The sequence below is a fragment of the Fomitopsis serialis genome, assembly GCF_022376445.1.
Source record: "Fomitopsis serialis strain Sig1Antser10 chromosome Unknown B0H18scaffold_3, whole genome shotgun sequence".
NCBI classification, from domain to species: domain Eukaryota; kingdom Fungi; phylum Basidiomycota; class Agaricomycetes; order Polyporales; family Fomitopsidaceae; genus Fomitopsis; species Fomitopsis serialis.
The window spans coordinates 1,222,805-1,237,782 of NW_025954963.1; the positions used below are offsets into that span (position 1 = coordinate 1,222,805).

Genomic DNA, 14,978 nt, shown 5'->3' on the forward strand with positions numbered 1-14,978 from the left:
CCTCGGGGGTACATATAGATCTTGGCACACAGCACCGAGGCAAGCAAAGGACTGAGATTACATTCCAAGACTATTCTTCAGCGATATCGGCATGAGCTCATTCGGTATCAGCCCAGCAACCTGTAGATTTCAGCTTAGATGGATGTCCGTCCAGATAAAGGCATACGCGTACCTTGCGTATGTACTCCTCTCCCCCGACCTCCCAGCCACCCTCGGCGACAGGTAACATATCATGGTCTACCAGGTTCTGCGCCAGCTGTCCGAGGCCAAATTGCTCACCCGTGTACTTCCTCCACTGAAGCAGGTTTCGAAGCAGTTTGTACCGTCGCGTCAAAAATCGACGGCGTGCGGGAATCGCTTCAGGATCGAATCGCGGCTGGTTCAGCGCCAGATACGGTGAGACAACTGAATCGGTCGATGTCACTGCCCCTTGAAACACGGTGAAGACAGACTTCAACAACATCTAAGGCGGTAATGCGTGAGTGCAGATCATGGTTAAGACAAGGAAAGGTTTTACCTCAAACTTCAGGTTACTTCTCTCAACGGACAGCTCGATCTGCTCTGCCAAGTCTGTGAGTTTCCTCACGTCAGTGGCGGAGTAAGGGTCAAACGCCCCTCCCTCCAACAACTTGCATAAGCGGGGGATCACTGCCGTTGAGATCATCGCCGACACAAGGTCACCGTCCGGACCTAACTCTGGTTCTTCGTCTTCACCTTGATCTGCAGACTGACTTGGTCGAGAATACTGGTATAGTGCGTCATACCACGAAAAGCTGTCGAGCGTCCTGTCGTCCTACAGAGGATGCCATCAGTTACATACAACGAAACCGTCCATAAGGCGACATTCGACGAACCTCCAGAGGATTCCAACCGAGAATCTCGAGACGAGCCCAGAATTCCCAGGCGCCTACCATGCCCAAGCCGCCCCATGCGCCAGTGTAGCTGTCGCCAAATCGCGTGCGCCACCCGCCGAACCACTTCCCCAACCCCCGGTTGGGGTCTTTGAACTCATCCGCCTGCACATCAGACATGATCGCTCTGCCATCGCGTACCAATCTGCTCATCGCCGTCTGGTAGTCGGCTGCATCGGACGGCGGTAGCGATGAGTCCGTCGAATAGCCTTCCTCTTCATTGCTCTGCGCCTTGCCACCGGCTCGCCGGAGCAGTCGTCGTTTCGCTCGTTCATCGAGACGAGCGCGGCGTGCAGTTGCAGAGTTGGTATGAGGAACTAGACGACCGAGGTCGTCGACTTCGTCACCTGTTGGCGCCGCCTGTGGCAACGTGCCCAAGACAAGCGAGAGATCGTCCTCGTCTTCTGCTCGCCTTCGTTGCGCGACCATGTCGGCTCGCTCCTTGAGGAGATAGACTTGTTCATCTTCGAGCTTCTCAAGCTCGGGGTACTAGGCAGACTGTTAATGTAAGTAGTCTCTGAGAAGCGCACGGGCGTACTTTCTCGTCCAGGAAAGTAGCGACACTCTCTACCCATTCCCTAAATGCGGCGAACCAACTGCGTTTATCCTCAGCCTCGGCGATCATCTCCCGCATCTCTTCTTCTCGCGCTTCCAGCTTGAGCTGCTCGTCGCCGAGCGAAGTCATCGTAGCTGTATTCTGCTGATGCGATGTGGTGAGTGCTGTTAACGACGATGTCAGACGAGCGACTGCGGCACCCAATGTCGGTATAGGGGTGATGGGAGGAACTGCACAAAATGTAAGTACTAAAACAAAGGATGAAATATCGTTACGCACTGGGCGCAGCTTTGTATGTCGGTTTCGGCGCCCTCTCCGGAGGCTCATTGACGCGCAGTCCACCACGGCGAAGCTGTTCTTGTTCCCACTCCATCGTTTCTTCGTCCACTTCCTCTCTGTGGCGTATGTGAGCATGGACACCTCGATTGTACACAGTGAACAGGGCGTACGCATCAGCTATCAATTCATTCATTTCCTCACGTCGCTTCTTAGCCTCGACTTTCCTCGACTTCTTCCCAAGCGCGATACGCTCCTGCGCACTAGTGTACTCAGCGTATTCTGCCGATATGGATCAGTACGAATTTGACGATGATCTCGCTGCGCGCACCATCGTCTGCCTCTCCGAGTTCATCCTCCTCTCGCACTAGCCGACTCTCAGGATGTGGACCTTGCGAAAAGTCGCTTCCCTTCGAGACAGATAGCGAGATGTAGTCCCCGCTAGTGCTACTTGTCCCCAGTGTCCGCAAGCGCTCCCGCTTCTCTCTTGCAACTTGCACAGCAGACGCAGACGGGATAGTTGTCTCCAATTCCGCCTCAGCTGCATGTGAGATTCAGGAAACGATTCGTTCTCAGTATGCACTCAGGCTTACCAGAAAGGTCGATAATGCCAGTCATATGTGACTGCGGGAGTGAGTCTTCAACCATTGACATATCCGCATCATAAGATAGATCCCCCTCTGGCATTGACGGACGAGTGCTTGGTGTGCTGGCCTTGAGTTGTTTCAGGTATGCCGCGTCATATCTGACACTTGAATCGGATCGAGACGGCGATGGGAGGTCAATAGATGCAGTCTTGACATTCCTACGCCTGCGATGTCAGTGATAGATCAGACAGTGAGCTGTAGACATACCCTGCCGATGCTGGATGTTGCCCCAATGCCAGCTTCCTGCTGAGATTAGACTTCTTGACCTGAAATGCCTCACCCTCTCCTTCCTACCCCTCTTTGAACATTAGCAACCGTTCTTGCGTCGCGCTACGACGTCTCACCTCATCAGCTCCAAAGCTGAGTCTTGACTTCGGTTTCTCGCGTGTCTTCAACTTCTTCTTTAGCTTGGTGGCCAGTATACTCGGCGACTCCGCATCTTCAACATCCGCAGTCTGGTCATCGCCGGTGCTGTCGGCGACAACGGGAGTAGAAACACGGGATCGTTGACTACTCTTGGTCTTAGTTTTCTTGAAGACGACTGGGGCGTCTGCCATGGCCGTAGAACGAGGCTGCTCGTCGTCGCGGTAAACAACGTCGAGAGTCAGACTGACGCGAAGACAACGACCGCCGCGAACAGCGACGCCACTGGATTCTACACGGTCATGTGACCCGAGAATGACCTTCGCGGATTTGGTAAGATTCCCACGACCTTATAGTCTAACTGTGACCGCGATCATGTCCACGACGCGCCCAAGACCGAAACCGCGTCGCGCTCAGCCCGCGCCCGCTCTCTGCTCCCCCGAGCCTTCCAGTTCCACACCCCCTCCAACGATTGTCAAAGCCATAAATGTTGACGATGAGGACTCTTTGTTCATGCGGAATCGAAACCGCACAGCACAGGCATGGAAGAAGTTGAATAAGGTTGCGGAAGGTGCGCGCGCGTCTCACTGCCTTGGAGTGAGTCTGACTGTATGCTGGGTATACAGCACAGGAAGCGAAGCAACAAGTCATAGAGATATCAGACGATGACAACGAAGGCGTGAATGCGACGCCTCGTCGACGGAAGAAGCTCAATAAGAAGTCAGAGAACGGCGGGACACTTCCGAGCTGGACCAAGATGTCTGCCAAAGAGATGTGCGTTTCGCAGTCTGACAGATGAACATGACCCCTCATAGTCCACTGCAGCTTGACATCTGAGGATGAAGATGAGCTTTTGCAACGCATTCAAAGGCAAACACCCAACGGGAAGCGCCGTCGCGAGCCAGAGTGCGATGAGCGAAAGGACACTAAGCGCTCCCGTAGTCGCTCGAGGTCGATCACACCACCCCCTGCAGTGCCTGAACAAGCTCGGCAATATGCTCGTGAAGCTATTCGGTGAGTGGACTGCCCTCTGACGCCTACCGGAGACTGATTTGTGACTTAGGCAAATCATGGGATCTGTTCCTCGCGCAGCATCACCTATCGAGGTTGTCGACGTCGATGACTCAGTCGACAATATCGAACTCGACCCTGAACTCGCTTCGATAGCGAAGGCAATGAAGTCGTCAGCAGCCGAGCGCGCTCGAGAAGGTTCCGCTGCACCTGACGTAGGCGGCCCCCCGGTAGTGACTATCAGAGTCAAATGGATTCCACATCCCAAGAACCCGATCGCCCGGGAGCAGATTTGGGGTTTCAAAGTGAAGCGCGTGAGTGTCCTGCGTGCTGTCAGGCCACACACATCATGCTGACAGACTGACAGCATGATTCATTCCATGCGTTGGTCGACGAGGTGGCCGATTTGGCCGAAGTTATCACGGACCATGTCATTCTCAGCTACGACGATAAGAGAGTGTTCCCCTCTGCAACACCGCACAGCATCGGACTCTGGGCAGAAGCTGAGTTAGGTACGTGCAACCGGTGCCTTGTACTGCGCTTTGCTCAATGATTGTCTCCAGAGGCCTGTGACAGAATTACACATGAATATCTTCAGGAGACCAGGCGACAGCGATCTATGTCTGTCCAGCCGCGCGACCACCATCGGATAGGTTCCCAGTCCCACGAGCGCTCACCTTCCGTCATCCTGGAGGAGCTCGAGCCTACACCCGAACCCGAGACAGGCGCAGAGTCGACGGCAGGTGAAGAGGAAGAAGACGACAAGTTCCGTTTGACGCTACGGTCCGCAAAAACGAAGAACATCACGCTCACTGTCCGCCCCTCGACGACGTGTGGAGCAATTATCAAGGCCTTCGTGAAAAAGGCTGGACTGGCTGATCAATACCCGGACGTCGGCGGTCCTGCTGGGAAGAAAGGAAAAGGAAAGAATGCAGAAGGTCCTAGGTTGATGGTGGATGGCGACAAACTGAACCCATCATCGGAGATCGGTGAAGCTGATCTAGAGGACGGAGACCTCGTGGAGGTCGTTGGGCTGTGAGCGCATGTGAGCGCTACGTCTTTGTGTCCCGTCTCTTCATTGTTCTACGTTTTGGCTTCCCGGTTCGTCCTCACACGATTCTGTTGCGTATGTCTGTTGCGTTTGCACTGAGCTAGTTCATACTTTAGTCAGACTCATGTTGTCTAATGGAACGGCCGTAAGGCCGTGCTTACCGTACACTTTTGTGTCCAGGTAGCTGTGCAATCCTGTTCCTATTGAGTTACACTATGCCTCGCGTTACCATTGTTTGTGACAGGGTGGCGCGATTGCCTTGTTCAGTCACGGTCTTATATAGCGCTCCCGCGGGGCGCCTTCATCGGACATCCTGTACTAGTGTCTACACCAGCACTCGGCAGCGCTTCGACGACGTTCCGTACTTGGGCCTCAGGCGCCTCAGTGTCATTGGTATATCATTTCCAAGCGCTTCGAACTATTCTTAAGGACATCTGCTGACTGACCCTTCCGTCTAGCCACCTCGTAACTCAACGCCACAGGTATGTACTCTCCGTCTGGTACGTGGTAGTTACGCACTGATCTCCCATGCATGGCAGGCGGTTGTTCATGAGGAGGTTGCCATGCTTCCTCTAGAACTATACGACTACATTATCGATTTTTGCCACAACGATCTCGACGGCTGCGTGCCTGTTCGCTAGCCTCGCATGCGCTACGCGGCTCCAGCAAATACCACGTCTTTCGCTCCATCACGATTGACGGGCTGGAGGTCCTCAATCGCTTCTGCCAGCTCGTGTGCACCTCACCCGACATCGCCTCACTTGTACAGGAACTATACTTCAACACATACCGCCACTTCATGAGACAAGAAACGTTCATCTGGATTCACCACACCGCCGCGTTCCCTGTGAATAGGCTCACACGCCTCAAGACGGTCGGCTTCTCCTATGTCCGGTTTGGCCACCTCGCCGAATACCCAGTCATGCCCGCGTTCTACCAAAATTTAACGCGCTACCGGGGTGTCCGAGAGCTTCGGATCTCCTCCTGCGACTTCGAGCATATGGACGCCCTCGAGGACTTCATTTGGAGATTTGCTCCGCAGAGCGAACAGACCCACACACGGGCACCAGCGCCGCCGTTCGCGCTCACTCTCGACTGTGTCACCTGGGGGATCCCAGAACGTATTACTCCCTCCCGCGCGGATCTCTGTCTGACTTCCCTCACCATCGACAACTATTCGATGCCCGACCTCATTACTATGTGGCTTCTTCGCACACCGAGCCCCATGTACTGCGGCCGTCACCTTCAAATGTATGTTAGGATGGGAGCTGGACCGCGTGGGCACATTTCTCCGCAGTCTGGGGAACGTCCTCGAAACCTGCAACTGGGATAAGACTTGATAGTGTCCCGTGGCCAATTGGTAAGTTGTGTCTTTTGAATGATACAGATGCCTACCGTGATGATTTGTCTGCGTCAGATATACGGAACCACTTCGATCTGGCGCAAAACGTGAACCTTCGCTCCCTGCATCTGCGGATACTCGACCTGGATCGGCGCTTATGTCCTGGGTCCCTGCGCTACTACTCCAGGTTGCCCATGTACCCTGCAAAGCCTGATCTTCGATATTGGTTGTACGTGCCTACGCAGCTCGACTCGCCCGTATGGGACGAGATCGAGGCTGCTCTGTCCAGCAATCCGTTCAAGACGGTTCAAACCGTTTTGTTTGTCCATCGCGGCGCCTTGCAGTTCGCGGAGGCAAGGCGGGCTCTACAGAAGAGGTTGCCTGTACTTGTCCAGAGACGCGTCCTCACAGTGCGAGACTGCTCCAAGCCTCTTCACTAGCCACAGTAAATTATGTCGATTTGTCAGTATCATCCCCTTTGTGATCTAACAGATGGACCTCTGTTTTCTAGCACTTGTGCCGTGGCATGCGTGTACGGGTGAGGCTGGTGCGATGGTGGCCGCATGACATTTCACATGCTCGGTAACTAGCCTGTCCATCGCCGATTCATGAACCCAGGCACTTCCGATTAGGTGTGTAATTTGCGAACCTCGCGCGCTACTTTTGAGGTGAGTATTTCACATCCGCCCTTCATTTCACTCTTGCGCTACCTCGTTGCGTGATATCTAGCTAAGGTTATTACGTGATTTAGAGTTCCAACAGGGCGAGGGATAAAGATTGCCGTGCTCTTGTAGGGTCTCGTCCCTAACATGAGGGGGTCATGCCTCGCCGCCGCACTCCCTGCTGGTACAACACCATTCGGCTGGGGACGAGGCCAGTTTGCCACTGTTTTGGCGATGCACCCAATTTGCAATACAGTCATCTACCCCTGGTGAGTCGCTACCCCCCAGTGGTCGACTGCTATCGCGGGTGATAAGGATAATCGGAATGTAGACGCCCGGGATCGCTTCTTATCTCTCAAGCCGACGCGATGTTCGCGGCTTACCGTTGGGGGCTATTGAATGTAAACAGACCCGTCTTAATGCATGCATAGTCCGAATAAATGTCCAGACTGGTACTTCGAATACATGAGCAGCCTTTGAGACTACAACAGTACAACAAACAGAGGTGTCGGACTAGGACTGATTGATTTTATATGTATATATTGACCTACAGCATGCTCATGTACAGTACATTCGTTGTGGTAAATGTACACTAATTGCTCGTTGCCTGCAAGCCATGCAGATTCTAGCCACTCGGAGGTACACTCCGTAGACTCAGTGCGCGCACGCGTCCTCGTATCTCGGATAGTAAGTGATACCAATCGGGCTCTTATCACCCGCGATAGGCAGTCGCCACTGGGGGGTAGCGATCACAGGGGTAGATGACGTAAGTGAGCTACTGGCCATTCGTGAAGACTCATCCCCGTATAGCATCCCCTTGTACGCACGCAGGCAAACGCTGCCTCCTGCTCCCACATGAATCGCGCCCAATGGTCGGAGAGGCGCTACAATCAATGACGTTCCTGATGTCGTACCGAAATCGCACCCGCAAGAACTCAATTGAAGATTTGGAGTCGATCACTCCGGTCCCAATCATCAGTATCCGTCGGGTTAGCTCACAGGGATGACATACTCTCACACCCCGTCTTGCCTTACGGTTTGATTGCCGCTATGTGCAAGCCCCGTGCTCAAGACGTTGGCAAGCATGCCGTACTTGGCTCATGATACGGTCGCAAGCACAGCCCGTTTAGATGTGGTACTCCAAGAGTATGACTTGCTTGTACGTTCGGCGTTGTTCTATTCGGCTTGTGGCCAACTCGTGGCTACTCATGTGCGTCCCGTTTACGCCACAGTGCGCCTCTCTCTACGTGCCGGTGCGGATGTTCGCCCATATAATGCGATCGTGTATAGGTAGCATGATATTGCACGACCCACTTCAGATCTATGGCTGCATCATCTCTCAGACGTATTGCTGTCGTTACTGGGGCTGCTCAAGGCATTGGGCGCAGCATTGCTCTTCGTCTATCCAAGGACGGTCTCAGCGTCGCCGTGAACGACGTGCCATCGAAGCGTAAACAGCTGGAAGAGGTCGTATCCGACATTACGTGCAGAGACGGTCGACAGGCAATCGCGGTCACGGCCGACAATAACCTGCGAGGATGAAGTCCAGGCCATGACAGCAAATGTCGTCGAACAGCTCGGAGGACTGGATGTGGTGCGTCTGCACACGTACTGTATAGTTGCGTCGAGCATCAATGTATGTTTTGTTGGCAGATGGTTGCCAATACCGCGATATGCCATTGCGCGGAACTTGCTGATTGTGAGGGGCCATATGCCGTTGCTGGGAGACCCGCTAACGATAAACACCCAGCCACCTTAAAGACTGGGATAAGATCATGATGGTTAACCTCCGGGGTACCATGCTCTCCTACAGATATGCAGCGCTGCAGATGATTCAGCAAGGTCGTGGAGGCTGATCCATTGGTGAGTTCAACAGAATTTGTGCATTCCGTAATTCGAGATGAGATTTGACGCCAGTACAGGAGCGTCATCTATCGCTGGAAAGCAAGGTTAGGAGCAACGCTATAGCCGTAGCTGTTGGCTGACGTGAATGGCAGGGCTCAGTAGTATTTCGGCATATGCAGCATCAAAGTTCGGTGTCAGAGGCTTGACACAGTGCGCAGGTTAGTGTTGCGTCACAGCGCCGGTGGAATTTGCCTACACTGAAACGGCGACATAGCGCTAGAGCTAGTGAAGCACAACATTGCCGTCAATGCTTATGCTCCCGGAGTGATCGACACGAACCTGGGTAAGTGACGCTGATGACTTAGGTCAACGTGAGTAGACTTAACTCACTCATTATGACCATCCATCGAGCTGCGACCCCACGGCCCGGGTACTTGGAACTTGAATTACCTGCGGGGACAGCGATGGTTCAGGTACGGCTGCACACATGTTTAGGATATCAGTATGACTACAATTGCTAGTGCCACGCAGCTGCTCGGCTTACCGCCTTCTCGTACACCACCTCCCGCAAACCCTGATGTCATCGCCAGCCTGGTCTCGTACTTGCCGAAACCCGAGGCCTACTTCATCACAGGTAAGCCGAGATGCCAATTACGTGGATCCGACTAACCTATGTTTCTTGCTTTCACAAGGGCAAACAATCTCAGTGGATGGTGGGCTCACTTTCGACTGAATCCTGACATGGACATGTCAAATGCAGCTGAATACATGCATGCGTTGTCTGTTCACATGCCGATGTCCATCTCGATTGAATTGAAGCAAGCTGTTTCAAATCGCGCCGTGTCCTAGGCTCGGGCAGCGTCCATCGAGGCACATTCAACTTGGAGTTGACCATCGTGTCGGCGGCAAGTTCTCCAAGCTAATTAAACAACTCCGCCCCTAGAGTCACGAGAGCTTGTCGTCACAGTATTCACGTCACTCAGCCCAACAAACCAACTATCAATATGGCATAGCCAGCTCGAGCTCTACTCAACGCTGAGCATCAGTGCGGAGCGATTAATTATGAGAAATCCACACACACCGAACGCCTTCCATTCATCGGAAGGGACCATTGACAGTCGTAAGTCCTGGTTGAATATGGTATATAGACTCAATGTACGAGCCTTTGATAGGCTGGATGGACCCCGGTGGTCCGGTGGTTGACCTGAAGGACTCCGAGTCGCCAATAAAGTATTTAGTATGGGCGCCTAGTACATCGGAAAATTTGGGTGCCGTTCGTGAGCGGCCATAGGCGGTTATAAACGGCGCAACTGCGAAAATCTTGGCGGGGTAGTAAGAAGCGGTTATAAAAGCGGCACGGTTGCGATGAGCGATTACAATCACGCGCGGCGCGCGTCATAATCACCCGCGCAGCAGAAAACAATCACGATATAACCGCATACTTTCGCATCCAGCTGTACACAGTCGATTATGGTACAGTACCTCCTGCGTACTACAAAACGTTTCCCTCCCCCGCCTGTCCTCCCCCTCGCTCTTGCGTTATTTCACTACTGGTTACTCTGACTCTTGCCAGTCCCTACTCGACTGACTGAAACACTGAAAGGGCACTCGGACGCTTAGACTCAGGCCGGGATTCGAACGCGCGCGCACGAAATATATTTGGAGCGCTAAAATACAAGTGCTACTGACAACTACACTAAAGAGTCTTCAAGAGGAGAGACATGTCACGCAATATATGATGTCAGTTTTGCTCACGCGTGCTCACCGCCTATCGCGCATACATCGACTCGCACTCGCGCTGAGCGCAACTCTGCGCGTACGTCGACTCCGACGGACTCGCAGCCTCTGATTCTGACACACTCTTGAGCCGTCTTGGGACTCGGCAGCTTACTGATCCAACCGGGACCTCTTGGGACTGAGACCTCTGTACTAGAATGACCAGCCGCACGCGCAAGAAGCCGACCGAGGCGACGAAGCTACCCAAGGCAACAGCAGCGAAGACGAATGGCAAGGGGGGAAAAGAAACAAGATGCCGGCAAGTTTCAGCCCACTGGCAACTCACAAGAGCCTCGGGCTGCGCAAATGGCACCACTGCAAGCTCGTGCTTTTTCTCGCCGCGGCAACTCTTGTTCGTTCTCGCCTCGCAGGCCTGGTACTAGCTCTGGGCGACCGGTTCCGCGACAATCGCCGACGCTGCATTTCAATGATTCGCCTCCCAGGGAGCCCTCGGCATCAACACGCGAGCGCATCAACGTCAACCGCCGTGCGCGAAACGTTTCCCGGCACGAGAGTGGAGCTCCACGGCGACACAGCGATGTTCGTCGACGGGAGAGTGAACCTCAGCGTCGGGAAAGTGCTGGCGCTGCTCGTCGACGGGACAGTGAGGCGCGACAGCGAGAGAGTGAAGCCCGAGGGCGGGCGGTGCAACGGCGGGAGAGTGAGGCTCGAGGGCGGGGTGCAACGACAGGACTCGGAAAGTGAAAACCAGTGACAAGCAGTAAGCCATAATATTATGATTGACCGATACTTACTCTCGTGGTAGGAACATCAGCAGCTCCGTGAGCTGCTGATGGCGCAGCAACAAGAGCTGCTCCGCGTCCGGCGCAAGAATGCCGAGTTTCAAGCACGGCTTGCAGCGCATCAAGCTCGGAAGCGTGTTCGAGAAGACTACGACGGCGCGAATGGTGATGATGAAGATGGTACCGTACAGGCAAAGGAGCTGAGACTCTCGCGCACGGAGCCCGACAACAACCGAGTCCCGTGTCCTGACCGCGCTGGTCCCAGGACCCAAGATGCGGAAAGCGATATGCGCAAGGAAGGTGGCCGCGCATATGAAGACCCGTGCAGGGGATGCTGAAGGTGCCCGGGACGAGGACGAGGACGAGGATGAGGATGAAGACGACGAAAGTAGCGAGGAGTGGTGTGGATGGAGAGGACGACATCGGAGACGAAGAGCGCGCACAACAGCAAGAAACACTTGGCGATCGAAAGGCCGACGCTCGCCAGATATGGCGCAACATCCCAGCAGAGCTACGCGCTCACATGCGCGAGCTGTGAACGTTAAACATTGGACACAATGCCGACGAGCAATCATGATGCTATGGTGTCTTCGAATGCGTGAACTGTAGGATGTACTTATGTAGATCTTCATCACGAATGTATTCCATGCACGATTATGCTCGAGAAACCCTCCCACACTGATACGGAAATCACAATGCTGGTATTGACAATCAGACCACTGCGAAAATATCATCGCAAGGCTATCGTCTACAACGACGATAGCAAGGAGCATCGCCGCTACTAAACTAGGTCGAGGTGATTTTGAGCGCTTGTAGCCCGTTCGCCGATGATTATCGACGATTGTGACTCAAACATAACGGTGCCACATTGATTAAAACGCGTAAGTACTATTCATAACCTCTGCCCTCTGTAGTTATAATCGGCGCAACTGCGGCGAACGATTATGATGTTCAACCAAATTTCCCGATGTAAGTACAGTATACGATACTACTATACTACTTGCTGTGGCTGCGACTCGGCAACGACTTGACACCTCTTGGTACAGCTCAGCTTCACACTTCACTGCAAGTTCGGAGTACCCATGGCCGACACGTCGCAGTGCTTCACCTGTCGTAAGGAGGCGATGACCAAAGACCTCAAGCGTTGCTCACGCTGCCGCGGTGCCCTCTACTGCGTACAGTAACGCGCAATCTCTACATATCGCTACGTGCTAAAGCATCGTTTGCATACGCAGAACTCGCAATGCCAGACGAAGGACTGGCCGAGCCACAAGAAGCTCTGCAGCGAGTCGGATCGATGGTATGACAAGTACCGCGGGTGCCGTGATGGCTCGATGCACGAGGGTCTGTCCTGTCTCACCCCGTCATAGCCGCCCCGGGCCCGACCATGGCCAGCGCTCATCCCATCCCTCTAGGCGAGTTGGAACTCATAACCTGGGAATACAGTAACACAGATCCCGAGGACGGCGATCGCATGGGCTGGGGGAACGTTCTGCTCGAGGAGGCCGAGTACCTGAAGCGCCAATTCGAGGTGGACTGCAAGGGCAAGCAGTCCCTCTTCTTCAAGAAGTGGCCCCAGGGCTTCCGATGGACGTGTTGCGGCACGGACGGCGAGATGAACTACGGCTGCGACCACCACGGGACAGGGAGCAAGCCGTGCACCTGTGACTTCTGCCGGTGAGGGTGTGCGGGGTGTCTGGCTGTCCGCGACGGTGTGGCTGATACAAGTTGAGAGTAGTATGGGCAAGCCACTGCCTGACAGCATCTACTGCGAGCAGACCGGGCCACGTATGGGTCTCAAGCTCCCGCGCGGCCCAGACCCTCGGTCAGTCCATTCCTCATACGTACGACAGTGAAGACGTTGTTGAAGTTGGGTGTCATCTAGCTCGTTTCACCCCGCGATGGCTGTGTTGTGCGCGACCGGCCGGACTATATCCTGTATGGACATGTAGGGGGAGGCGATGGACGTCTAAGTGCACCCATTCATATCTACCCTTAAGTTGCTTACTGAAAGGCCCCGTTCGTGAGTTCATTCCACGTCTCCCATCGATCTGGAAAGCATACACACAGAGTGGTTCGTCTGACATTACCATGACTAGATATCGCTGCATACACATAGTTCCATATATAGACATCGCTTGTTTTACGCAAGCTGACCGCGCGACGAACGATTGATGCTAGTCTGCTTCAAAATGACGGCCCTACACTGGGACAGCCCGTTAGCGGAGTTACATAAGCCACTTCATCTCCGAAACGCGTGCGCAAATCTCGACGCGTCGCCTTTGCTCGAACCCCAGCCTGACGATGGTAAGGCTCTTGTCGATGTTCATCACGGTCACGAACGTTATCGTGGCGCTGTTCGTGGGCCGGGTGCTGCTCGTGGTCCTCGTCAGTGAGTATTCGTCGTCGACGGATCTTGAGCGTGTGCTGATCAGTGCGCTGTGCAGCGATGGGTATGGCCCTGACAGGCGGCGTGGCGAACCTGTTGTTTGCGCTGATCAACCCCGTGGCGACGTACTGGGCGTTCGGCGCGGACTTTGTGTTTGCAGCGGGCACGCTCTTCGTTGCGAAAGTGTGTCTTCCGTACGACCAGAGCGTCGGCGGCCCGGTGTGCTCTTCCAGAGCATGACTCAGGTGTGTGTGATGTCTCCGTATTGTGTGCGTATGGCTAATATAATGGGTCCTGCAGCTCGGTGTGTCGTTCGGTTTGGCGATTACAAGGATCGTGTACGACTCGGAGCTCAAGAAGATGTCTGCGAAGGACGGCTTCGACGTCGACGGGACTGCCCACTCTCACCTGCTCGCCCGTTTCTACCTGCCAGGCAGCCCTCGCCCTCATGATTGCTCTCGTCGCCCGTCTCACACGCTTGCCCGCCCACTAACCACCCGCTTGCCCGCTCTCGTCCGCCCGCCTCCGTCTTCTTGATGACTCGCTCGCCTACCTGCTCTTGTCTATCCGCCCATCATGCCAACACGCCTGCCTGCAAACTCACCCTCCTGCTCGCTCGCCAGCGCTCACTGTCAGCTTGCTCCTTACCTCGCTCGCCCGCCATTTCGCTGTACCCCTCGCCCGCCTCACACTTGTCTGTGTACTGCTCACCTGTTCCGCTTGCTGACTGTCTCGCCTGCCCACCACCTGTCATCCCTCTATCCCCTCTCGCTCACTGTCTCGCTCGCTCGCTATCTCGTGCGCCTGCTGTCTGCCGACTGTCTCGCTCACCGACTGTCTTGCTCGCCGACTGTCTCACTCGCCCGCTGACTTGCTGTCTCGCCATCTCGCTGTCTCACGCAATGTCCCGGAGTAAGAACCACAACTTCAAAAGCATCCATGTGACTGTTATACCCACACCTGCACAGCCTCTCATCCACAGTTCTTCTTGCACGCGCCCTCTCGCCTGCGCTCTCATCTACTCGGCCAGCCGGCCACCCACTCACCTGCATGATCGCCCATGCGATTGTCCACACGTTCACACACCCACTGCCCTGTGGACCCGCCTACTTGCACGTAGACCCAAAAGCGTGTATGAGCGAACGAAAATACGGGCTACGAGAGTGATGATCTCGAAGCAGGTGTACGCCGGACGAGTACAAATCATTAGTTTAGGTATTAGATTATATCGTGATAGATCTCAGTTCTGCCACCTGCCGATCTGCCGCTGCCACCCGCCGAGTCGCCGTGGCCACGGCATTGCTCGGCCATCACAGAATGGGTAGCAAAGGGGCTGTCCCGGTGTTGGGGGCGCGTTTTGAAGCAGACCCTTAGAAGACCGTCCTCTCCCCCACTCAAAGAGGTTT

The 14,978-nt window shown here is 54.5% G+C and overlaps 7 protein-coding genes across 7 annotated transcripts; 5 read left to right on the plus strand and 2 right to left on the minus strand.

Annotated features, from left to right (window-relative positions):
• Positions 1 to 57: 57 nt before the first annotated feature.
• On the minus strand, positions 58 to 2,947 carry B0H18DRAFT_1113910 (GCFC-domain-containing protein; the record flags this gene model as incomplete). The annotated part of the gene is made up of 11 exons (XM_048033049.1): positions 58 to 120; positions 173 to 463; positions 518 to 793; positions 855 to 1,400; positions 1,450 to 1,697; positions 1,747 to 1,862; positions 1,917 to 2,025; positions 2,075 to 2,284; positions 2,337 to 2,548; positions 2,598 to 2,680; positions 2,735 to 2,947. The coding sequence occupies 11 exons, from the start codon at positions 2,945 to 2,947 to the stop codon at positions 58 to 60; spliced, it is 2,367 nt and encodes a 788-aa protein (XP_047899890.1).
• A 181-nt stretch (positions 2,948 to 3,128) lies between these two features.
• B0H18DRAFT_868563 (uncharacterized protein) lies at positions 3,129 to 4,803 on the plus strand (the record flags this gene model as incomplete). Its single annotated transcript, XM_048039954.1, has 6 exons — positions 3,129 to 3,324; positions 3,380 to 3,539; positions 3,579 to 3,767; positions 3,817 to 4,078; positions 4,132 to 4,276; positions 4,328 to 4,803. 6 exons carry the CDS (start codon positions 3,129 to 3,131, stop codon positions 4,801 to 4,803), a joined length of 1,428 nt encoding a protein of 475 aa, XP_047899891.1.
• A 382-nt stretch (positions 4,804 to 5,185) lies between these two features.
• On the plus strand, positions 5,186 to 6,122 carry B0H18DRAFT_974276 (uncharacterized protein; the record flags this gene model as incomplete). The annotated part of the gene is made up of 3 exons (XM_048043984.1): positions 5,186 to 5,315; positions 5,457 to 6,053; positions 6,076 to 6,122. Coding segments are annotated over exons 1-3 (660 nt in total), but the record flags the coding sequence as incomplete, so codon positions are not given.
• A 2,020-nt stretch (positions 6,123 to 8,142) lies between these two features.
• B0H18DRAFT_1082063 (uncharacterized protein) lies at positions 8,143 to 9,397 on the plus strand (the record flags this gene model as incomplete). The annotated part of the gene is made up of 8 exons (XM_048031479.1): positions 8,143 to 8,331; positions 8,357 to 8,413; positions 8,473 to 8,518; positions 8,581 to 8,661; positions 8,817 to 8,882; positions 8,939 to 8,967; positions 9,196 to 9,298; positions 9,357 to 9,397. 8 exons carry the CDS (start codon positions 8,143 to 8,145, stop codon positions 9,395 to 9,397), a joined length of 612 nt encoding a protein of 203 aa, XP_047899893.1.
• Positions 9,398 to 10,470: 1,073 nt separating this feature from the next.
• On the minus strand, positions 10,471 to 11,797 carry B0H18DRAFT_974281 (uncharacterized protein; the record flags this gene model as incomplete). Its single annotated transcript, XM_048043985.1, has 5 exons — positions 10,471 to 10,889; positions 11,057 to 11,133; positions 11,192 to 11,196; positions 11,247 to 11,715; positions 11,740 to 11,797. Coding segments are annotated over 5 exons (792 nt in total), but the record flags the coding sequence as incomplete, so codon positions are not given.
• A 468-nt stretch (positions 11,798 to 12,265) lies between these two features.
• On the plus strand, positions 12,266 to 13,039 carry B0H18DRAFT_868032 (uncharacterized protein; the record flags this gene model as incomplete). Its single annotated transcript, XM_048039913.1, has 4 exons — positions 12,266 to 12,358; positions 12,419 to 12,527; positions 12,599 to 12,860; positions 12,922 to 13,039. 4 exons carry the CDS (start codon positions 12,266 to 12,268, stop codon positions 13,037 to 13,039), a joined length of 582 nt encoding a protein of 193 aa, XP_047899895.1.
• A 435-nt stretch (positions 13,040 to 13,474) lies between these two features.
• Positions 13,475 to 14,127, plus strand: B0H18DRAFT_974290 (uncharacterized protein). Its single transcript, XM_048043986.1, has 3 exons — positions 13,475 to 13,575; positions 13,631 to 13,817; positions 13,873 to 14,127. Exons 1-2 carry the CDS (start codon positions 13,488 to 13,490, stop codon positions 13,810 to 13,812), a joined length of 270 nt encoding a protein of 89 aa, XP_047899896.1. The 5' UTR covers positions 13,475 to 13,487; the 3' UTR covers positions 13,813 to 13,817; positions 13,873 to 14,127.
• The last annotated feature ends 851 nt before the right edge of the window (positions 14,128 to 14,978 follow it).